General features: G+C 45.0%; 1 protein-coding gene across 7 annotated transcripts in view; it reads left to right on the forward strand.

The window, feature by feature from the left end:
• The first annotated feature begins 1,024 nt into the window (after nucleotides 1-1,024).
• Nucleotides 1,025-24,504, forward strand: part of PIP5KL1 (phosphatidylinositol-4-phosphate 5-kinase like 1) — a 29,480-nt gene continuing 6,000 nt past the window's right edge. Inside the window, exons 1-9 of one of the 7 annotated variants that reach the window (XM_056538940.1) lie at nucleotides 1,025-1,231; nucleotides 1,521-1,614; nucleotides 14,020-14,193; nucleotides 16,696-16,749; nucleotides 17,992-18,146; nucleotides 19,493-19,617; nucleotides 22,054-22,088; nucleotides 23,366-23,421; nucleotides 23,508-23,620. In XM_056538940.1, the coding sequence (XP_056394915.1) occupies nucleotides 1,567-1,614; nucleotides 14,020-14,193; nucleotides 16,696-16,749; nucleotides 17,992-18,146; nucleotides 19,493-19,617; nucleotides 22,054-22,088; nucleotides 23,366-23,421; nucleotides 23,508-23,620 (760 nt within the window). In that variant the 5' untranslated portion in view covers nucleotides 1,025-1,231; nucleotides 1,521-1,566. Of the gene's footprint in view, nucleotides 1,232-1,520; nucleotides 1,615-3,291; nucleotides 3,392-5,118; nucleotides 5,242-6,425; nucleotides 6,797-7,583; nucleotides 7,978-14,019; nucleotides 14,194-16,118; nucleotides 16,184-16,695; nucleotides 16,750-17,991; nucleotides 18,147-19,492; nucleotides 19,618-22,053; nucleotides 22,089-23,365; nucleotides 23,422-23,507; nucleotides 23,621-24,504 lie in introns of those variants that run through there. The other 6 variants (XM_056538941.1, XM_056538937.1, XM_056538938.1 and 3 more) reach the window with 6 other exon arrangements.

Consider the following 24,504-nt stretch of genomic DNA (forward strand, 5'->3'; position numbering starts at 1 on the left):
CTGGACAGTTCCTAAAATGGACCGAGGTGTCAGCAGAGAGCACTGTGCTCGTGATGTCAGCAGGGAGCACTTGTTCCAAAAAGAAAATAATTTCCTCTGTGGTATTCAGCAGCTAATAAGTACTGGAAGGATTAAGATTTTTTAATAGAAGTAATTTACAAATCTGTTTAACTTTCTGGCACCAGTTGATTTAAAAAAAAAAAAAGTTTTCCACCGGAGTACCCCTTTAAATGTTATAATCCTCCCAGTTCACTGCCCCCATCATGATAAACCACCCCCTGCCTTTATTTTTATTATTTTTTTTATTTTATTATTTTTTCAAGGTAGTTTTCTACCTTGATATTGCTCTGTATTTGCTGCTCAGTCTCAGTCAGATTCACAAACTGGGAAGGGGCGTTCCCCAGCAGGCGTGACATCATCTGAAGCCATACAGGGGAGAACTTCCTCCCTCACTCTGCTACACACAAAGCCCAGAGCAGTTCAGTGTGAGATGAGCTATGATTGACTAAGGCCCGCTCAGCATTTCCTGATTTTGGACTTCCGAAAGGCCAGCAGGAGTCCAAAGTCTGTGCAAGAGATGGGGGAAATGTGTTCTGGACAAGTAAGGAGACACCTAGTGGCAGCTTTTTTTAACACAAATAAAACATAGAAAACTTCCTTTTTTTATTTACCATAAGGAGTGCAATAGCAAAAAATTTTTTTACTGATAGCGTCCATTTAAAAAAGATTTCACCCAGTAATGAGTGTCTGATCTTTGGGGTCTGACCAGTGGGACCCCCCCACAGATCACATGCTGCGGCACCATTGAGCTCATTGGGTCTGACAAAGATAGCTGAGCGCTGTAGTGCGCGATACCAACACGAACCCTGGTACTACATGTAGCCTTTATGCAGATATTAGGCCTGGACTGAAAGCAATGTATTGTAGCAGAGTTAACCCTCGAGCCGGCGGGGTGCCTGATGGAGGATAATGGGGGTATTGTATCCTGGTGATAGCCCAGTGGAAGGTACGATCCAGTTCACCATTTGCTTTCTGTATAAGATTCTGCTGGTTCCTTGTATAGATGCTGAGGAGCCGTCACACCTTTTCAGACACAGGGGAGCCACAACAAAGCGGAGCTGTCACTTGGCAACCAGGAAACTCCATGCTGATCTCTGCCTCACCTGGGTCTCCCTTTACGTGCCGCCGCACCCTCACCACCTCAGACATCTTCATGGGGATCTTCTGCAAGGTGCTTATCACTTACGCTCCATTGGCTTTGACACCTTCTTTCTGGCTCATTCAACCTTTTCCAGACCAACCTTTAGGTCTGTTTAACCCTTTCTGCTGATTTCCGATGGGCCAAAATGTGGTCTTCATCACCGGCAAAGACCCCTCAGAGATTTCTTGTCTCTTCTCCTCTTCTAAAGCCTTTGAGACTTTGACACTTATCCCTTGTATTGCTTTTTATTTTTTGTATGATTTTTTGATACGTTTTGGATATATAGCCTCTGCTGAATTTCTTGTTCTTCTACCTACAGAGTCCTTGAGCTTCCAGAATGATCACAGTCGCCCCCATCTTTACAAATGGAGCAAATTAAGAAGACCAGATCCCAGACTGGAAGCAGAGTGTCCGTAAGTAGAGATCCAGTGGATCCCTTTATAGTTCTCGTATCTGGCTTATATGCTGGAATTGGAAATATCCTCTTCATTGCTGCTTATACAGTGATCCCTCAACTTACAATGGCCTCAACATACAATAGTTTCAACATACAATGGTCTTTTTTGGACCATTGTAACTTGAAACCAGACTCAACATACAATGCTATGGAATGTGAAAAACATGTCAGTGGCTGAAAGAACTGACCAATCAGAATGGGAATTCACTGATAAAACACCTGTATTACTGAAGTGCATGCACTGACTGGCTGTCTGGTAGCGCCCCCTACAGTACAGGGAGGTATTACATGTTCTGTACTACTCTTTACCTGTATTACTGAAGTGCATGCACTGACTGGTGTCTGGTAGCGCCCCCTACAGTACAGGGAGGTATTACATGTTCTGTACTACTCTTTACCTGTATTACTGAAGTGCATGCACTTATTGGCTGTCTGGTAGCGCCCCCTACAGTACAGGGAGGTATTACATGTTCTGTACTACTCTTTACCTGTATTACTGAAGTGCATGCATTGATTGGCTGTCTGGTAGCGCCCCCTACAGTACAGGGAGGTATTACATGTTCTGTACTACTCTTTACCTGTATTACTGAAGTGTATGTACTGACTGGTGTCTGGTAGCGCCCCCTACAGTACAGGGAGGTATTACATGTTCTGTACTCTTTACCTGTATTACTGAAGTGTATGCACTGACTGGTGTCTGGTAGCGCCCCCTACAGTACAGGGAGGTATTACATGTTCTGTACTCTTTACCTGTATTACTGAAGTGTATGTACTGACTGGCTGTCTGGTAGCGCCCCCTACAGTACAGGGAGGTATTACATGTTCTGTACTACTCTTTACCTGTATTACTGAAGTGTATGCACTGACTGGTGTCTGGTAGCGCCCCCTACAGTACAGGGAGGTATTACATGTTCTGTACTCTTTACCTGTACCAGGGTTATCTGCTCCTTTGGACACCAGGTGAGGGCGGCTCCATGTTACTTTTTAGGACACTGTGTACTGTACAGGACCCTGAAGAAGCTCCTGTCCTCTACATAGACAGTGATTACAGCTCCCAGCAGATCTTCATTACTTTTATATATAAGGATTTGCTTTATCTATATTATTTATCTACTTATTTTTCTTTAATCCTCACTTTTTCCTATTTAGAGATGACATTTTGGTGGCTTCAGAACCAATTACCAGGTTTCCATAGAGTTCTTGTCTCAACATACAATGGTTTCAACATACAATGGTCGTCCTGGAACCGATTAATATTGTAACTTGAGGGAGCACTGAATCTGCATTAAAGCTGCAGCTCGTCCTCTGTGGGACATATACATATATAAATATATGTGTGTGTGTGTGTGTATATATATATATATATATATATATATTTATTTATTTATTTACTTATAACAAGTTACAATGTTAATGTTCAATCTGCACTATTAATAAAAAATAACTCTTTCCGAACCTGTCATCTTTTATAAGGATTAATATATAATATTATAGAAGGCCAGGTTCACACAGGTGAAAAATGTGACCGCTAGACTGCAATGCATTTCTCTGCGGAATCCACCAAAACATTTAACATGTTCAGTGGGACGAAGCTGTTGCTAGGCTTCTTTTGTTAGTTATTAGTGACCAGAGCAACAGCACTGACCCCACATGTAGGACACAGCTTCAGGTGTCCCGGAATAGCCATGTCTCCAGACCACAAACACTTCCTCCATACAGAGGATAAAGATAAGGTAAGACTCATATACAGCATATTTACTCCATACAGCAGTGGTCTCCAACCTGCAGACCTCCAGATGTTGCAAAACTACAACTCCCAGCATGCCCGGACAGCCAACGGCTGTCCGGGCATGCTGGGAGTTGTAGTTTTGCAACATCTGGAGGTCCGCAGGTTGAAGACCACTGCTATAGAGCAATCATTTCCAAACTTTGGCTGTCTGGGCATGCTGGGAGTTGTAGTTTTGCAACATCTGGAGGTCCGCAGGTTGAAGACCACTGCTATAGAGCAATCATTTCCAAACTTTGGCTGTCTGGGCATGCTGGGAGTTGTAGTTTTGCAACATCTGGAGGTCCGCAGGTTGAAGACCACTGCTATAGAGCAATCATTTCCAAACTTTGGCTGTCTGGGCATGCTGGGAGTTGTAGTTTTGCAACATCTGGAGGTCCGCAGGTTGAAGACCACTGCTATAGTGCAATCATTTCCAAACTTTGGCTGTCTGGGCATGCTGGGAGTTGTAGTTTTGCAACATCTGGAGGTCTGCAGGTTGAAGACCACTGCTATAGAGCAATCATTTCCAAACTTTGGCTGTCTGGGCATGCTGGGAGTTGTAGTTTTGCAACATCTGGAGGTCCGCAGGTTGAAGACCACTGCTATAGAGCAATCATTTCCAAACTTTGGCTGTCTGGGCATGCTGGGAGTTGTAGTTTTGCAACATCTGGAGGTCCGCAGGTTGAAGACCACTGCTATAGAGCAATCATTTCCAAACTTTGGCTGTCTGGGCATGCTGGGAGTTGTAGTTTTGCAACATCTGGAGGTCCGCAGATTGAAGACCACTGCTATAGAGCAATAATTTCCAAACTTTGGCTGTCTGGGCATGCTGGGAGTTGTAGTTTTGCAACATCTGGTGGTCCGCAGGTTGAAGACCACACTGCCATACAGTATCTCATAATCCAGTGTTTCCCAACCAGGTTGCCTCCAGCTGTTGCAAAACTACAACTGCCAGCATGCCTGTACAGCCGAAGGTTGTAGTTTTGCAACAGCTGGAGGCACCCCGATTGGAGAAACACTGCGATAATCTAACAAATCTCATAATCCGGTAAAATAAGATGAGCAGAGAGAACCAGGCACTTGCTAAAATCTGCTTTGAATCGGATGCGGAATCCGCAACGATTTCCGCTTCCAAATCAGTGCGGTTCCGAAAATAGAATCGGTCCTCCCATTGACGGGAAAACTGGTTCGATTTCCACACAGCGCTGAAAAAATCTGCATGCTTTATTAAAAATCTGTAAAAGGATTTTTCAGTACTTAAAAAACTAAGGTACCATGTTAGGCCAAGTTCACACTGCCGTTGTGCTCCGAAACGTTCAGGGTCCATTCAGACCTTTTTTTTTTGCGCCGAACGGACCCTGAAAGGCTCAGAGCTCAACGGAGTTGAACGGAGCAAAGAATAGGACACGTCCGACAGACTGACTCGTGTGAATGAGCCCTTACTTATCTGCGCATTTCTGCGTGGAATTGGTGAGGTTTTTGATACGCAGGTAAATCTGCTTCCGAAAACACGTAGGAAGGGGAGATTTATCAAAACCCGTGCAGGGGAAAAGTGGACCAGTTGCCCATAGCAACCAATCAGATCGCTGCTTTCATTTGTAAAAAGGCCTGTGAAAAATGAAAGCAGTGATCTGATTGGTTGCTATGGGCAACTGGGCAACTTCTCCTCTGAACAGGTTTTGATAAATCTCAATGGAGTTCAAATGTGGATTCCTCACGGATTTTGAGGCACAGTTTTTGATGGGGTTACTTGAAATGATAAAAACATATCGGTTTGCTGCCAAAAACAGCACCACACAAGACTTTGGGAGGAAGGTGAGACGGAAAAAGACCTTTTCGTCAGGTGCCGCTGCTATCCAAAACAGAGAAGATGTAGAAATCATTGGTGTTTATTGTTAATTTAAAAAAAAACAAAAAAAAAAAACACACATTTATTCGGTATGGTATTTTATATAATTTTATTTTTGGGGGGGTGGGGCTCTGGCTGCCGGGACAAAGGGGTGGTAGGGTGGGTCGGACGAATAAAATGTAAAAATCAAGGTTTTAATCAAGGTGGAATTATATAAGATGCGACCTCCGAGTCGATATGATAAGAATTATATATGTTTGTATTTATTTTTCCAAAAAAATTATAAAATAATAAAATAAAATAGAATTAAAATACCCAAAACAAACCCACATCAATAGCAGGATGGATGACACATTTTGGGGGTTCACTCCCCCTTCATCAGATCAGTATTGGTAAAACTTACAAGTACAGTAATATATATATATATATATATATATATATATATATATATATATATATATTTATATACTAAGAAATGGCAATTACATGTCTCAACTACTCACAGGCTGGGCACGGTCGCTCTGCGCAGCGGCCTCGCTTTCCCCTTTAACTTATACACAGTTTATAGTGTCAGATCAGACGCCTCACTCTATGAGATCTTGTCTCTTTTTTGCACGATAATTGTATGAACGAAGCTCATTTCTTTATGCCTCCTTACTCTTAATTCATGCAGTTATGATCGATAGAGTCTCAGATATCCTACACCACAAATTTGTATTTATATTTCCATGAGTCGTTGTTTTACGAGCCTGGCCCCGCCGACAGTTCTTGGCATTGTTTCTTAGTGTGTGTGTGTGTATATATATATACATGTATATACGCTATTGGGGAGATTTATCAAAACCCGTCCAGAGGAAAAGTTGCTGAGTTGCCCATAGCAACCAATCAGATCACTTATTTTATTTCTGAAAAGGTCTGTGAAAAATGAAAGAAGCGATCTGATTGGTTGCTATGGGCAACTGGGCCACTTTTCCTCTGGACAGGTTTTGATAAATCTCCCCCCTAAATGTTTTATTCATACTGATCTGATAAAGAGGGGGAGTGTACCTGACATGCGGCATCCATCCTGCTATTGATGTGTTTTGTTTTTAGCAGCGCCTGACGAAAAGGTCTTTTTCCTTCTCATCCTCCTCCTAAAGTCTGGTGTGGCCCTGTCTTCGGAAGAAAACTGATTTGTTTTTCTCATCCAAAGTAATCCCATTAAGTGGTGAAAAACTGTGCCTCAAAACATTAAACTTTCTAAGAAAAAAAAATAAAAAATAAAAAAGGACCTCTAGGGGTCCCCATACCATCCACATAACATAATCCTGTCCGGCTGCAGCATCATCTTTGTCTTAGCTGAAGCACAGGCCGGGACAAAGTCTAGGAAGTGAGGGCGGGACTAGCACTCCTCTGTGCTCACTCCTGTCCTATCAGACTGCAGCATGAAAACAGAGAGGAGGGGGTAACAGAGCAGACTGAAGTGATTGGATGTAGAGACCCAGCACAGCACAGCAGACTCAGGGAGGAAGTGAATGCATGGTGAGTGAGGGCGGGTTCAGTGCTCGCCTTGGACACGCCCCTTCCTGAGCAGTGGATGTCAGAATGAGTGAGCAGCAGAAAAGTTAGACACATAAAAAAAGACATGTAAAGCATCTGCATGATATAGTAAGTAACATATATAAGCAGTATTTTTCTTTCTGAGATATGACTGGTACGCTTTAAGGGATTTTCACATGCAAGACACCTATTGCCAGGATTAATGACAAGTGCCTGATTGTTTGGGGTCCGGCTGCTGGGACCCCCACTGATCACAGGAAGGGGGATCTCCTGTTTAATGGAGCGATGGTCTCTTCTATCTTCGTCAGGGCTTTATAGTTGAGTAGAACGGTGAACGTGCATGTCTGACCAATACTTCATTCAACCAGGGGGGACACAGGACCCCCCCCCCCCATTCTCATGATTCTGCAGATTACATTTTTTTACTATAAGCTTTGTTTTAGGTTCTCTACCTTTTTATATTTTTTCCCCTGAGAGAACAGGCCTCCCTCTTTTTTCTGTCCTGTCAGCTGACGCTGTATAATCTATGTGTGCTGACTTTTCCAGCATGCTATTTGCTATCCCTTAAATTATCAATGGGATCGCCTGTGTGCTGAGTGGACTGCAGAGATTTTAATGGTTCAGGCTATTATACGCTATGGGGTGTGGGCAGGGGTGGGGGCGCCATTGATGCCTGCAGAGCTACAAGAGCCGGTGATCCTATATGCAGGCTGCTGAGTCGTCTATATAGAGGTGGGGGCTGGGGGGGTCATTCGCTGTAAATTGGAGGGTGCAGAGCCATAGTGCCGGGCACCCTATAGAACGGGGCTGGCAAGGGTGCCGTCTGGATAGTTTAGGAGAAGGGAGGGTGAGTAGGGAGTGAGTAAGGGGTGCGTAATAGGTCAGGGGTGGACGCGGACGAGCAGCTGGGGATATATGGGGAAGGAAATACTGCACGGACAATTATCAGGATGAGGGAAGTCGTATAGTGTAACAGACCCAGTAAGTGAATATGGATTTGTGAGAGGACAAGGAGCAGGTGCAGAAGAGAAGAAGAGGCAGCGAAGGAAACTCACTGTGACTTAGTATAACATGAGGACACGTGGGGGCCGAAAACCGTGACCCATCTGAGAATGGAGGGGGAAGGAAGACGTGACTCAGTCCGCAGCGCCATGATTAAGAAGGTGAGCAGCAATTCTTCCCTGTGCCCGCACCCATCATGTGCCCAGGCTAGTAATACACTAACATGGACAGAATTCAGTGTTTCCCCACCAGGGGGGCCTCCAGCTGTTGCAAAACTACAACTCCCAGCATGCCCAGACAGCCAACGGCTGTCCGGGCATGCTGGGTGTTGTAGTTTTGCAACAGCTGGAGGCACCCTGGTTGGGAAACAGAAACATAACTACTGTCAAAACTGGTATGGAGCCCAACCACAAAATAACAAGTCGGTGGGGTTTTGCTGATGTAGCACTACTATGTTGGCTCTCTCATGTATGGCGCTATTATTTATACCTTTAATTATTGCTACTTATACTGCTTTCAGTTTCCTTTTTGATAGGTGGTTGGGCTCGCTCCTTTTTGATAGGGGCCCCTAAAAATTCTTCTTAAAATTCTTTTTTTTATTACTTGCTTTAAAGGGGTACTCCCGTGGAAACCTTTTTTTTAATTTTTTATTTTTTTAATCAACTGGTGCCAGAAAGTTAAACAGATTTGTAAATCGCTTCTATTAAAAAATCTTAATCCTTCCAGTACTTTTTAGGGGCTGTATTCATTTAGGGGCTGTATTCATGCATCATTTCCTGTGATGTCCTGACCACAGCGCTCTCTGCTGACCTCTGCTGTCCATTTTAGGAACTGTCCAGAACAGGAGAAAATCCCCATAGCAAACATATGCTGCTCTGGACAGTTCCTAAAATGGACAGCAGAGGTCAGCAGAGAGCACTGTGGTCAGGACATCACAGGAAATGCATTTCTTTTTTTGTATTTTTCTTTAGTACACAGACCCTAAAAAGTACTGGAAGGATTAAGATTTTTTAATAAAAGTGATTTACAAATCTGTTTAACTTTCTGGCACCAGTTGATTAAAAAAAAAAAAGTTTTCCATGGGAGTACCCCTTTAAAGTATTATGTATTCTGGTGTTAGCCTGATGAATTAAAGGAGAACTCCAGCCACAATTAACTTATCCCCTATTCACAGGATCGGTCTGGCCCCCCCGCAATCTCCAGGAACGGGATCTGGCTCTCAGTGTGGAGCGCTTGTCGTCTACTGGTAGATGCCACACGCTCCATTCACTTCTATGGGAGTGCCGAAAAGACCCCAGACCCAAGTACAGCACTCGGCATCATCCGAGCTCCCATAGAAATGAATGGAGCGCATGCCGTCTACCGGTAGACGACAAGCGCTCCTCACTGAGGGAGCCGGGTGCCATTCCGGAGATCGGGGTGGGTGGGGGGGGGGAGGGCTTAATGGTCAGACCCCGCGATTGGCTACTTATTCCCTATCCTGTGGATAGGGGATAAGTTAATTGTGGCTGGAGTTCTCCATTAAGATACATCATAAAGTGAACCTCCGCCTTATATCAGCCTGCAGCCACCACTAGAGGCCGCTCACTGCACACTGTTGTATTATTAAAGGGGTTCTCCGGTGAAAACCTTTTTTTCTTTTAAATCAACTGGTGGCAGAAAGTTAAACATATTTGTAAATTACTTCTATTAAAAAATTTTAATCCTTCCTGTACTTATTAGCTGCTGAATACTACAGAGGAAATTCTTTTCTTTTTGGAATGCTCTCTGATGACATCATGACCACAGTTGTCTCTGCTGACATTATTATAATAATAATAACGCTTTATTTATTGTTGCCCTTAGTGGGATTTGAACCCAAGTCCCCAGCACTGCAATTCAGCAGTGCTAACCACTGAGCCACCATGCTGCCCTTAGCATACATCTGCTATGCATGGTTGCTAAAATGGACAGAGATGTCAGCAGAGAGCACTGTGTTCGTGATGTCATCAGTGTTCCAAAAAGAAAGGAATTTCCTCTGTAGCATTCAGCAGCTAATAAGTACTGGAAGGATTAAGATTTTTTAATAGAAGTAATTTACAAATATGTTTAACTTTCTGCCACCAGTTGATTTAAAAGAAAAAAGGTTTTCACCGGAGTACCCCTTTAAGCTCAGTGTATGGCCTGTATACAGTAAACTCCACGGCTCTCTCTAGTGGTGGCTGCAGGATGTTACAAATCTATCTCTATGCAGGGAATTTGGAGGCCCTGATCACTACAAAGGTGTATTAAGAAATTAATCTAAAACTATATAGATTAAAAAACAAGCAGGTAGTGTTCTGGATGACCATTCATGGTAATATTTATGTCATTATTTACAATAGTTTTTTGATAGTGAGTAGTAGAAACCTATTTAATTCACTCAATGGTTAATGTCCCTGACATTCTATCGTGTGCACTGTGCAGCAGAATCGTATTGACAGCAATGGGAATTACACCTGGAAATTCTGTAGTGTGAACCCGGCCTTACTGTATTTAGTTGTTACATTATTGAAAGCATATAAGTGCACATTTCTCACTAAAGAATTGCTGAATCTTTTCTACCAAAGACTGTCCGAGCATGCTGGGAGTTGTAGTTTTGCAATAGCTGGAGGCACCCTGGTTGGGAAACCCTGTTCTAGACTGTAGATTCTTAGTGACCACTTCCTTTGATTATGACCTAAACATACTGACATGCCATATACGTCAAGGTGATTGGGTGGGCACCGGAGCTTTACTGTGTGATCACCATGGGAACCCAGCAGCAGCTAAAATTTGGCTTCTGCATTAAGTGAGAGAGCTCAGGTAGCAGCCATTTAACCCCTAGACGACATGGTCAATGGCAGCTACAGCATGTAAGTGGCTGACAGATCGAGTCATCACCCTATGACGCGATCACAGGAGGCCGATGATTTTTTTTGGCACCCAGAGGCCTAACAAAAAAAAGTTAGGCTCCCTCTGTCCCCTATGTAGTAATTAGGCTCCCTCTGTGCCCCATGTATTAGTTAGGCTCCCTCTGTCCCCTATGTAGTAATTAGGCTCCCTCTGTGCCCCATGTATTAGTTAGGCACCCTCTGTGTCCCCTATAGTAGTTAGGCTCCCTCTGTGCCCCATGTATTAGTTAGGCACCCTCTGTGTCCCCTATAGTAGTTAGGCTCCCTCTGTGTCCCATATAGTAGTTAGGCACCCTCTGTGTCCCCTATAGTAGTTAGGCTCCTTCTGTGTCCCCTTTGGTAGTTAAGCTCCCTCTGTGTCCCATATAGTAGTTAGGCTCCCTCTGTGCCCCTATGTTGTAGTTAGGCTCCCTCTGTGTCCCCTATAGTAGTTAGGCTCCCTCTGTGTCCCCTATAGTAGTTAGGCTCCCTCTGTGTCCCATATAGTAGTTAGGCTCCCTCTGTGTCCCCTATAGTAGTTAGGCTCCCTCTGTGTCCCCTATAGTAGTTAGGCTCCCTCTGTGTCCCATATAGTAGTTAGGCACCCTATGTGTCCCCTATAGTAGTTAGGCTCCCTCTGTGTCCCCTATGTTGTAGTTAGGCTTCTCTTTGCTCCCATATAGTAGTTTGGCCCCCTCTGTGCCACCGTATAGTAGTCAGGCCCTCACATTGCCATTGCATACTCTTGGGCTCCATACTACCCCTATACTGTATACTATTAGGCCTCCATGCTGCCCCATATGGTATTAGGCATCTTTACTGCCCTAATAGTACATGTATGAGGCCTCCGTATATAGTATTAGGCCCTATAAAGTTTTAGGTCCCCGTACTGTAGGTCCTATGAAGGAAAAAAAACCTCACCTCCCACAATTTTTCCGTTGGGATAATCTGTTGTGAGAATAAGCCATAACACTCATGAAAAAGGTTGAGGGTTCGATACAGGGGTGAGACCAAGGGGTAGGACCAATGGGCGGAGCCAAGGAGGCCACAAAGTGAAGTTCCAGATGCTGTGTCTCTCTAATACTTTTCTGGTTGGGAAACATTGCTCTAATAGGATGATTAAAGGGGTATTCTGACTTAAAATGACTTATTCCTTATCCACAGAATTCTTACCCGGCTTCTCCACATGGGACAACAGTGATAGGTGGAATTCTAAGAATCAATCATTATATAAAGCCTCAGGATAGAGGATCAGATCGCAGCGCGTCCGACCGCTATCTCCATAACAGGGCTCTGGGTCTTTGTTGTGAACAGAGCGGAGTCCCTTCACCCCATTCCTTCTATAACGGAGCTGACAAACAGAGCCACCCCCTATCCCTGTGGATAATGGATAAGTCATTTTAAAGAAGAAGTCTCATGAATAAAAACGTATCCCCTATCGACAGTACAAATTTTAACCCGTATACGGTTTGAAAAAATGATGTCAGGTTGCATCCATTTTTAAGAAAAAAAAACGTATACGTTTTTAACTTTTCATTCTATTATGAATAAAGTTTCACTTGTTTGATTGAAATTCCAAGAAAAAAACTTTTGGTGTCAAAAACCATATGGAACAGTATGCACATACGGTTCCCATTGACTCCCATATAAAAAAAATAAAAAAAAGATATGGTTTCCATACAGCTGAGGTGTGTAATGTGAGGTTCTGCAGCAGCTGAGGTGTATTTTGAGTTTCTGCAGCAGCTGAAGTGTGTATTGTGAGGTTCTGCTGTAGCTCAGGTGTGTATTGTTAGGTTCTGCAGCAGCAGAGGTGTGTATTGAGTTACTGCAGCAGCTGAGGTGTGTAATGTGAGGTTCTGCAGCAGCTGAGGTGTATTTTGAGTTACTGCAGCAGCTGAGGTGTGTAATGTGAGGTTCTGCAGCAGCTAAGGTGTGTATTTTGAGTTTCTGCAGCAGCTGAAGTGTGTATTGTGAGGTTCTGCTGTAGCTCAGGTGTGTATTGTTAGGTTCTGCAGCAGCGGAGGTGTGTATTGTCAAGGTCTGCAGCAGCCGAGGTGTGTATTGTAAGGTTCTGCAGCAAATGAGGTTTATATTCTGAGGTTCTGCAGCAGCTGAGTTGTGTATTGTGATGATCTGCTGCAACTGAGGTGTGTATTGTGAGTGTCTGCAGCAGCTGTGGTGTGTATTGTGAGGTTCTGCAGCAGCTAAGGTATGTATTGTGAGTTTCTGCAGCAGCTGAGGTATGTATTGTGAGTTTATGCAGCAGCTGAGGTGTGTATTTTGAGGTTCTGCAGCAGCCAAGGTGTATATTTTCAGGTTCTTCAGCAGCTGAAGTGTGTATTGTGAGGTACTGCAGTAGCTCAGGTGTGTGTTGTGAGGTTCTGCAGCAGCTGAGGTGTGTATTATCAAGGTCTGCAGCAGCAGAGGTATGTATTGTGAGGTTCTGCAGCAGCTGAGGTGTGTATTGTGAGGTTCTGCAGCAAATGAGGTTTATATTCTAAGGTTCTGCAGCAGCTGAGTTGTGTATTGTGACGATCTGCAGCAACTGAGGTGTGTATTGTGAGTGTCTGCAGCAGCTCTGGTGTGTATTGTGAGGTTCTTCAGCAGCTAAGGTATGTATTATGAGTGTCTGCAGCAGCTGTGTTGTGTATTGTGATGTTCTGCAGCAGCCAAGGTATGTATTGTTAGTTTCTGCAGCAGCTGAGGAGTGTACTGTGAGGTTCTGCAGCAGCTGAGGTGTGTATTTGTAAATTGAGTGTCTCTTGTAAAGTGTACAATATTCTATACAGTTACTCTTTCTCTTAATCTGTTCCATTATAGGTTAATGTTTAATTCTATATAGTCCTCAGGATTTGCACACACATGATGCAGTGTTTCGCAACCAGAGTGCCTCCAGCTGTTGCAAAACTACAACTCCCAGCATGCCCGGACAGCCAACGGCTGTCCGGGCATGCTGAGAGTTGTAGTTTTGCAACAGCTGGAGGCACCCTGGTTAGGAAACACTGACCTATAGTATACTGTGTTGGTGACGCTACATCAGATGGGCATCTGCACAGGTCTGACACCACACAGCTCACATGGGCAAATCACACCCTCAGCAAATTCTCTGACTGTGCAGGACTGTGCCCATTGTATGTGCCCGGCCTTCCCATTCGCTGCCCCCGTCATGGAGAGCTCTGTGGTACGGTAGTGATGCCCGGGCCGTGGTGTCCTGTCTCACTGATCCCAATCTATACCCGGGCCTAATGTTTCACATGCTTGTTACTCTGTATTGCTAATATAAATTTTAACCTATTCATTTCCTCTTATTAGGGGGAGTCCCGGGGAAGCTCACGGAGGCGCAGACTCTTCTGGAAGCTCCGACAACGCTGGAAACTACTTGGTCTTTTCGAAATCGATAAGGATCACGAGTTTTACCCGTTGACCTGTGATCTGAAGGAAGGACTGAGAGATGCCGTTCAGGATACCAACCACACTGAGGCCTCGGTGAGACAAATGTTACGTCCGCTGCTATTTCTGGGCATCGGTGGCGAACCTGGCAGTAGTTTCACGCTGCCCATGAAAGCATGAAACCGAGACAGAGTGAACATGACAGGCTATGGTTTACTGTGAAACGCTCAGACCACCCATCTCCCATCCCTCTCCATTAACCTCTAAAGGACACAGGACGTACCTGTACGCCACGGCTGCCTGGTACATGGCGCACCAGGATGTACATGTCCGGACTATGAAGCGGGGGCAGGAGTTGCACTCGCTTCATGCATGGCGGGTTCCAGCTGCTAACAGTAGCCAGGGACTCGCCACTGATGCCTGCCATAAACCCTTCACATGCCATGATCAATACTGATCACAGCATCTGAAGTACCACAGCACAGGGTGTACAGAGACTTATCGGACCATCCGCGGCTCCATCGGTGTGGTCCGATGAGTCAAAATGACGGTCGGAGATGCCATTTTGCCTCCTGGACCGCTCTGGCGATCTCCTGATATGGTCTGCGTTCCAGACTTTGAAGCAAGCACAGGTCCCGGCTGCTATCAGCTGCCGGGGACCTGCCAGTAATGGCAGACATCAGCTATCATGCTGATGCCCGCATTAACCCTTTAGATGCCAGTATTGATCATCTGAAGTACCAGGGGGCCATGCAGAGACTCATCAGATCACTCCTGGCGCACAAACCAGTGTAAAACTACGCTAACACTACGCTACGCCAACTACACTAAAACTGCGCTAACACTATGCTAACTACGCAAAAACTGTGCTAACACTACTCTACGCTAAACATGTTAAAACAGTGCTAACACTACACTACGCTAAACATGTTAAAACAGTGCTAACACGACACTATGCTAACTACTCTAAAACTGTGCTAACACTATGCTATGCTAAATACGATAAAACTGCGCTAACACTATAGTACGCTAACAAGGCTAAAACTGCGCTAACACTACACTACGCTAACAAGGCTAAAACTGCGCTAACACTACACTACGCTAACAAGGCTAAAACTGCGCTAACACTACGCTAACAAGGCTAAAACTGCGCTAACACTACGCTAACAAGGCTAAAACTGCGCTAACACTACGCTACGCTAACTATGCTAAAACTGCTTTAACACTACGATGCGCTAAAACTGCGCTAACACTATGCTACGCTAAAACTGCGCTAACAGTACGATAGGCTAACTACGCTAAATCTGCGCTAACACTACGCTGCGCTTACTACTCCATACCTGTGTAAAACTATAACTCCCATCCTGCCTGGACAGCCTTTAGCTTTCTGGGCATGCTGGGAGTTGTGCTCTCCTCACTGTAAAATATGCAAAACTATAACTTCCAGCATGCCTGGGCATGATGGGAGTTGTAGTCTTGTTACTTTAAAACCTATAACCTACCTCCTTTCACTATAAAACCTAATCTACGCTACGTTACATTACAATCTAAGCTAGCTACGCTACTCTAATGTTAAACTACGCTAAGCCTATGCTGGTTTCCATCTGCCTACGCTAGAGCCCTGCGCATGCGCTCTCAGTTTTCTACAGCTACCCTATCAATACGCTACTAACACAAGCCCTGTGCAATACGGACAACTGCGCATGCACAGGGCTACGCTACTAACGCTGCCTACGATAGCCCTACGCTGTCAGCGTAGTGCTGCGCATGCACTCTAAGTTTTCTACGGATCGAGGTAAACTTTACATCAACTGCTTCGCGGCAGGTTTTCACCACGGCGCATGCGCCGCTCCCAGAGTACACCCAGAATTGGCGTCAGTTTCAGCCTCATGAGGCTGAAACTGATGCCGCTTCTAGGTGTACTCTGGGAGCGGCACATGCGCCGTATTGAAAACCTGCCAGGAAGCAGTTGATGTAAAGTTTACCTCGATCCGTAGGTCCTAGCTCTGCCCATGCCCCAAGGACCTAATTTACATAAAAAGAAAAACAGCGATAACAACGCAACGGTTGGGCCATTCAGGACATTGTATGTATAATTTTGATCTGTATCACCCGCACTACAAGCCTGTATGACAAGTTAGTGTGGGTGATACTGATGACAGATGTGCTTTAAGCAGTACAGTAATAGAAAACAGTAATAGACAGCTGTTTCCTGCCTGGCAGCAGGAAACAGCTGTTAGCTTCGTTCACATTGGTATCGCTGCTGCAGCAAGAAGTCGGTTTTACTGCACCTCCATACAATAAAATTTGAAGATTTAAAGCTCGGTGAGTTCCATTGGTTCTCTATTTATTTAAAGACTGTTTTGGAGATAAAGCTTTTCTTATTACAATAGGGCACCACCACAAGCACACTTTTGTCTGTCCACCTGAGCAAGGTGTAAGAGAAGATCGTTGTAGTGAGCTGGCAGTGCCGGCTGCTCTTTCTAAGTTGGACTATAATGAGTTTTCTCTGTGTTATCGGTGACTGGTAGAATCTTATATGATGGTGGGGATTGTGGGGTTTGTGCACTTTTATTTAGAAAGGATTTTCTTTTCCAGCAGCCAATTCTAACAGATGAAGATTATGGCGCTAAACTCACACAGGGCCACGAGGTAAGTCTTATCCTTATGGTTAAGCTTTATGGTTAAAGGGGTACTCCGGTGGAAAACTAATTTTTTTTTTAAATCAACTGGTGCCAGAAAGTTAAACAGATCTGTGAATTACTTCTATTTAAAAATCTTAATCCTTCCAGTACTTATCATCTGCTGTATGCTCCACAGGAAGTTGTATTTCTTTCTGGAATTCGTTTCAATCTGACCACGGTGCTCTCTGCTGACACCTCTATCCATGTCAGGAACTGTCCAGAGTACAAGCAAATCCCCATAGCAAACCTCTCCTGCTCCAGACAGTTCCTGACATGGACAGAGGTGTCAGCAAAGAGCATTGTGGTCAGACTGGAAAGAACTACACAACTTCCTCTGGAGCATACAGCAGCTGATAAGTACTGGAAGGATAACGATTTTAAAATAAAAGTAATTTACAAATCTGTTTAACTTTCTGGCACCAGTTAATTAAAAAAAATAATGTTTTCCAGCAGAGTACCCATTTGAAATGTTACAACCAGAACCAACTGGTGCTCACCAATGTTGGCTGTACTGTCCAAGTACAACTATGGTGTCTGCAAGAAACAAAGGAGCAAGCCGCTCCTGACACTGGGACTCTTCTCAGTACAATTTTTTTTTACCCATAATGCAACGCGTTTCATGGAATCTCCCCTTAATCGGGCTTAGCCTGATGAAGTGGAGTTTCTGCAAAACGCGTTGCATTATGGGTAAGAGAAGAGTCCCAGCGCCTGCTTGATCCTGACTATTTCCTTAGAGATGTGCTCGTTGCTTTTGCTGTATAGAGACATGACATCTTAGGAAGCCCTAGTCCCAGCCTGAAGCCCATGCAAATACATGCTTGGCCAAGCCTAGCCTTCGTGTGTACGGGGGATCAGTTGAGACAGCTCTCCGCCAAAACAGGCATTCAGCCAAGAGCTAGTATGGCCGGCTTTACCCAGGAAGGAGAGCAGCTTCAAAGGGCCTCTCTTGCTTTGGAGAACCCAACTTGTTCCTGCATAACACAGACACCCCATTGAATTTAGAGGGAACTGTGTTATTATACATTTTTCCCTGAGTTAACACTTTCTGTTGGGTTCTGCAACAGTTTATGGGCGATTGTTGGGGGTTCCAGCACCAGGACTCCTTGTGATCATCTTATCAATGGGGACCTTTCCAACAAAAAAGAGATCAACCCCTTTAACTGTATACGATAATCTGACGGTTGTATTCATGGTGTTACATCTCTTACAGGGTTATGTCATGAGAACCTACGCAGGGCCGGTGTTTAAGTATTTTCGCCAGTCTCTGGGTATATCAGAGGAAAGTTACCAAAGATCTCTCTCTTCCTGTGGCCTGTACCTACAATTTATTAGCAACTCAAAGAGTAAAGCAGACTTCTTCCTGACGTGAGTATATAGATTTATATGACACAACTGATGCCTTAAAGGGGTACTTCGCCCCTAGACATCTTATGCCATATCCAAAGGATAGGGGACAAGATGTCTGATGGCGGAGGTCCCCCGTGATCTCCCTGCTGCACCCATTGGATACAGCGCCGTAGGCTTGTGACGTCACGGCCACGCCCCCTCAATGCAAGTCTATTGGAGGGGGCATGACTGCCTTCACGCCCCATCCCATAGACTTGCATTGAGGGGGTGCTGTTGTGACGTCACGAGCGGGGCGTGGCCATGACGTCGCGATCCTCTGCCCCGCATCACCAGTCATCCAGCACAGAGCAAGTTTGCTCCATGCACCGGATGTCTGGTCCATGCATCGGATCCCCAGCGGCAGAACCCCTGCGATCAGACATCTTATCCCCTATCCTTTGGATGGGGGATAAAATGTCTAGGGGCTGAGTACCCCCTTAAGATACCACCTTTGGATAGGTGATTAATGCTATTGCGGGCCAAGTCCTTTAACATATAGAGATAACCTTTCCCCTTAAAACATGACCAACTCTGCTAGGCCCTAATTCAATTCAAATTGGGCTGGTTGGGCTAGTTTAGCATTAAATCAAATAACAGTGGCCTCCAACCACAGCTTCACCATACAAATTCTGTAAGGGTATATTGAGAGTTGTAGTCTTGCATCAATTAAACAGCTTTAGGTTGGAGACAACTATCAAACCGCAGACATATAATATATCTGTAAAACCAATGATTAAATTGTCACTTATTTCAAACAACTTCCCCCTACACGATAGCCTTTGTAATTCCTAAAATGTCAGTAAATCACATCATTTACCCAAAAATTGTTCCTTTCCATAGCTCTAAAAACATCTCTAAAGTCTTGGCCAATAGGTGTCTCCCTTCCCTGCAATCTGCAGTCCACTGACTGTTGTTAGGGGAATTATGTCTCTAGTAACAGAGATTCAAAGAGGGAGCCAGCCTGTTCATTGCACTTTGCCCAGCACTGTATCATGGTATAGCAGGGAGGGATATGTGCTGTGCTGTAATTGGCCAGACAACTAAGGGAAAGGAAGTGACTGTGTGTGTACTAATGGCTAACATTCCAGCCCCAGCCCAGCCCCTAAATGGATAGAATGAAAAATAGCTGTGCACTATGGAGGAGACTCTTGGGGCTGCAGTAAGCACTAAAATCACTACATTCAGTGTAAGCACTATAATCACCCTGTCGCACTATAATCACCCTGTCACCCCTAATATAACAAAACTCTGCAGGTGCGCTTTAACCATCCTATTTTTTAGGCCTATGAATGTCATATGTAGCATGGAAATAATTCATTTTGCAGAAATGACAAGCGGCTTTTCCTGAAGACTCAGAGTAAGAGAGAAGTTCACTTCCTTCTACAGATTTTACGCAAATACGTCCAACATTTCCAGTCCTATCCACACTCCCTGCTAGTGAAGATATTGGGTGAGTAGTACTGGATGTATTGGTTATGAGAAGGTTGGTCCGGCCAGTGTTATAAATGATCCATGGTAGGTGGGCACCCTTTTACCTTTTACAGAATATGCACTGGGGCCAAAGAGCTTCAAGATATTTCGTTGGTTATTATTTTACTGCATTTAGATAAAGTAGGTGGGTATCCTATAAGCCAGGGGTTTCTCAACCAGTGTTGCAAAACTACAACTCCCAGCATGCACGGATAGCCTTTGGCACCTCCGTTTCCCCAGACCCCTAAGTCTTCCTCTCTGTTCACTTCACCTCAAAACCCCTCTGACCCCCTTCAGACCCCTTTGTTCCCACCTGCAGATGCCTCTGCCCCTCCCGAACCCCTCTATCCTCCTTCTCCAGATGCCTCTGTCCCCCAAGCCCCCGAAATCCTCCAGACTCTTCTGGGGCCCCTCATTGTGTGCCCACAGGAGCCCCAGCTGATTGAACCAGGGACCCCCTCCAGCCCCCTCCAGCACACAGGCTGTACAGAGCGCCGGAGCTGCAGATTTGTATAAAAAGAAGTCTGGTGTCAGTAGCAGGGGGACAGCTCGACAGACTGCCCGGCCCGACAGGGAAATGCCCGGTGTGCCTTATAGCCAGTCCGGGTCTGACTAGAATCAGGAAATATGGACAAGTGGAAAGATTAAGTGACTTAGAAACTAAATTGTGATGCCTAGCCAACCGGGTCATTACATCTCTAAAACTGACTGGTCTGACTACTGATGGTCTGACTACTACAACAGGGTCATGGACGAACAAGGCTCATGGATGGTCACGGGGAGTGGGGAGTGAAGGCTAGCCTGCCTGGTCATTAATGCTCATGGGGAGTGGAGGCTAGCCTGTCTGGTCATTGATGTTCATGGGGGGGGGGGGGATTAGACTAGCCTGTCTGGCCATTGATGCTCATGGGGAGTGAAGGCTAGCCTGTCTGGTTATTGATGCTCATGGGGAGTGAAGTCCAGCCTGTCTGGTCATTGATGCTCATGGGGAGTGAAGGCTAGCCTGTCTGGTTATTGATGCTCATGGGGAGTGAAGGCCAGCCTGTCTGGTTATTGATGCTCATGGGGAGTGAAGGCCAGCCTGTCTGGTTATTGATGCTCATGGGGAGTGAAGGCCAGCCTGTCTGGTCATTGATGCTCATGGGAGTGAAGGCTAGCCTGTCTGGTTATTGATGCTCATGGGGAGTGAAGGCCAGCCTGTCTGGTCATTGATGCTCATGGGGAGTGAAGACTAGCCTGTCTGGTTATTGATGCTCATGGGGAGTGAAGGCCAGCCTGTCTGGTCATTGATGCTCATGGGGGGGGGGGGGTGAAAGCTAGCCTGTCCGGTCATTGATGTTCAATGGGGGGGGGGGGGGGGGAATTAGACTAGCCTGTCTGGTCATTGATGGTCATGGGGGGGGGGGGGGTGAAGGCTAGTCTGTCTGGTCATTGATGATCATGGGGGGGGGGGGGGGGTTTGAATGCTAGCCTGTCTGGTCCAATCCCACAGAAGAGCTGCTGTGGAGCAGACTGAAGAAACAGTTCCTGGTGGTTTTGATTAGATTATGAAAGTTGTCAGATATCAGAGTTTTGCAGAGTTTTACGCCCATACTGACCCCTGTCCATCACCAAAAGTGTCTTAAAAAAACATGTAAGAATCTGAAGTGTTCCATGGAGGAATGGAAAAAGGTGTCCTGAGCAGAGATGGCACCAGGATGCACTATGGAAAGAAGACAAGCCGGCAGAGGCCGTGTGATGGATAATGTCCTGCTGGAAACCTTATGTTGACATGTATACCTATCTAAACATTGTACAGACCTAGTGCCCCCCTACATGGCAGCGGGCCCCCTTATGGCATGAACTGCAACCAGAAGCATAATGCCCCAGTCACACTGCAGATAGTTCAGGGTGAGAAGCTTTCATTTTAAAGGGGTATTCCAGGAAAAAAAAAAATTTTTATATCAACTGGCTCCAGAAAGTAAAACAGATTTGTAAATTACTTCTATTAAAAAATCTTAATCCTTCCAATAATTATCAGCTGCTGAAGCTGAGTTGTTCTTTTCTGTCTGGCAACAGGGCTCTCTGCTGACATCTCTGCTTGTTTCGGGAACTGCACAGAGTAGAAGAGGTTTGCTATGGGGATTTGCTTCTACTCTGGACAGTTCCCGAGACAGGCGTCATCAGAGAGCACTTAGACAGAAAAGAACATCTCAACTTCAGCAGCTCACAAGTACTGAAAGGATTAAGATTTTTAATAGAAGTAATTTACAAATCCGTTTAACTTTCTGGAGCCAGTTGATATATAAAAAAAAGTTTTTTTTCCTGGATAACCCCTTTAATTGCATTTAAAAATTTTTTTAAGTGTCTTGTAGTTTTAGCAAACAATTAACCACAGGTGCTTCAATCATTTACTATACCTCTCTGCTATTCATAGGTGCATACAGTATCACCAGAACCCAGGAGAAAAAGGTAAAATTCTGTCGGTGGATGAGCACACACTTCTTACCATCCACAGTTTTAGGATTAAGATTTTTAAATAGAAGTAATTTACAAATCTATATTACAATGTTATTAACACAACGCGTTTCTGGGCCGGAATGGCCCTTTCGTCAGGCGTGCCAATTTTATTAACACACATAGCGTTTCTGTCCGGAATGGCCCTTTCGTCAGGCGTGCCAATTTTATTAACACACAACGCGTTTTTGGGCCAGAATGGCCCTTTCGTCAAGTGGGCCAATTTTATTAACACACAACGCGTTTCTGGGCCGGAATGACCCTTTTCGTCAGGCGTGCCAATTTTATTAACACACATAGCGTTTCTGTCCGGAATGGCCCTTTCGTCAGGCGTGCCAATTTTATTAACACACAACGCGTTTCTGGGCCGGAATGGCCCTTTCGCCAGGCGTGCCAATTTTATTAACACACAACGCGTTTCTGGGCTGGAATGGCCCTTTCGTCAGGCGTGCCAATTTTATTAACACACAACGCGTTTCTGGGCCGGAATGACCCTTTCGTCAGGCGTGCCAATTTTATTAACACACATAGCGTTTCTGTCCGGAATGGCCCTTTCGTCAGGCGTGCCAATTTTATTAACACACAACGCGTTTCTGGGCCGGAATGGCCCTTTCGTCAGGCGTGCCAATTTTATTAACACACAACGTGTTTCTGGGCTGGAATGGCCCTTTCGTCAGGCGTGCCAATTTTATTAACACACAACGCGTTTCTGGGCCGGAATGACCCTTTCGTCAGGCGTGCCAATAGGCACGCCTGACGAAAGGGCCATTCCGGCCAAGAAACGCGTTGTGTTAATAAAATTGGCAAGCTTGACGAAAGGGCCATTCTGGCCCAGAAACGCGTTGTGTTAATAAAATTGGCACACCTGACGAAAGGGCCATTCTGGCCCAGAAACGCGTTGTGTGTTAATAGAACAGTTAGACTTACCGTTCCTGGTCAAGTCTGAATTCCTCACTACACTGGCAGCACGGACATCTACTTCCTATATCAGATGTGTGATTTCTCCTATCAGTAATGTGGCGTATCAGCCTTACTGGTATACACCACTGGGGTATACTACTGTATACCACTTCATGTGCCCCCTGTCTCCTTCTGGAATCTGTATGATGGTGGGCACCTTGTTCAGGCCTCTTAGCCTCCATCATTGCTGCGATAAGGATGTGTGACACCAATAGGGCAGCCACAGCTAATACTTTCTATAATGAATGTATGTTTATTTTCTTCCATTATAGAAATACTTTATCATCATGCAGAGCGTCTTTTTTCCGGATGAGAGGATCACTGGCCGGTGAGAATGGCCTCATTGCCTTTCAGCTGTCACCCTCTGCGGATGATCCTGTTTGGGGTTAATGTGGGGTTTTTCTCTTGTTTCAGCTATGATATTAAAGGATGTCACGTGAGCCGCTGGACTGAGCCAGAGCTGGAGGGAAGTCGAGTCCTGCAAGTCTTTAAGGATCTAAATTTCGAAGGAAATGTTATTTGTTTGGGTACGTTGTCAAATCCAAAAAGCACAACCAATACGGTTTCTATCTATTCACTGCCTGTGGAATGCAGAGATATATTAAAGGGGTATTCCAGGCAAAAACTTTTTTATATATATCATCTGGCTCCAGAAAGTTAAACAGATTTGTAAATTACTTCTATTAAAAAATCTTAATCCTTTCAGTACTTATGAGCTTCTGAAGTTAAGGTTGTTCTTTTCTAAGTGCTCTCTGATGACACCTGTCTCGGGAAACGCCCAGTTTAGAAGAGGTTTGCTATGGGGATTTGCTTCTAAACTGGGCGTTTCCCAAGACAGGTGTCATCAGAGAGGACTTAGACAGAAAAGAACAACCTTAACTTCAGCAGCTCATAAGTACTGAAAGGATTAAGATTTTTTTTAATAGAAATAATTTACAAATCTGTTTAACTTTCTGGAGCCAGTTGATATATCAAAAAAAAAGTTTTTTCCTGGATAATCCCTTGAATACATTTGGTTCTCCTACACATCTAAAGTGAAGAAAAATGCATCACTTAGGCTGGGTTCACATCACGATTTTACCAATAAGAGACCGCATACGGCTGGGGGGAGCTAAAACCTTGCGCTCCAATATCCCTGCCGTATGCCGCCCGTATTTAATTCATTTTAATGAGCCGACCGCAGTGAAACGCTGACTCCGATCGGCTAATTTTTGCCCCGTATGCGGTTTTCCCACCGCACCAAAAACCGTAGTCGACCACGGTTTGAGGTGCGGTGGAAAACCGCATACGGGACAAAAATTAGCCGACCGGAGTCAGCGTTTCACTCCGGTCGGCTCATTAAAATGAATTAAATACGGGCGGCATGCGGCAGGGATACCGAAGCGCGTGGTTTTAGCTCCCCCCAGCCGTA

The sequence above is a fragment of the Hyla sarda genome, chromosome 9, assembly GCF_029499605.1.
Source record: "Hyla sarda isolate aHylSar1 chromosome 9, aHylSar1.hap1, whole genome shotgun sequence".
NCBI classification, from domain to species: Eukaryota; Metazoa; Chordata; class Amphibia; order Anura; family Hylidae; genus Hyla; species Hyla sarda.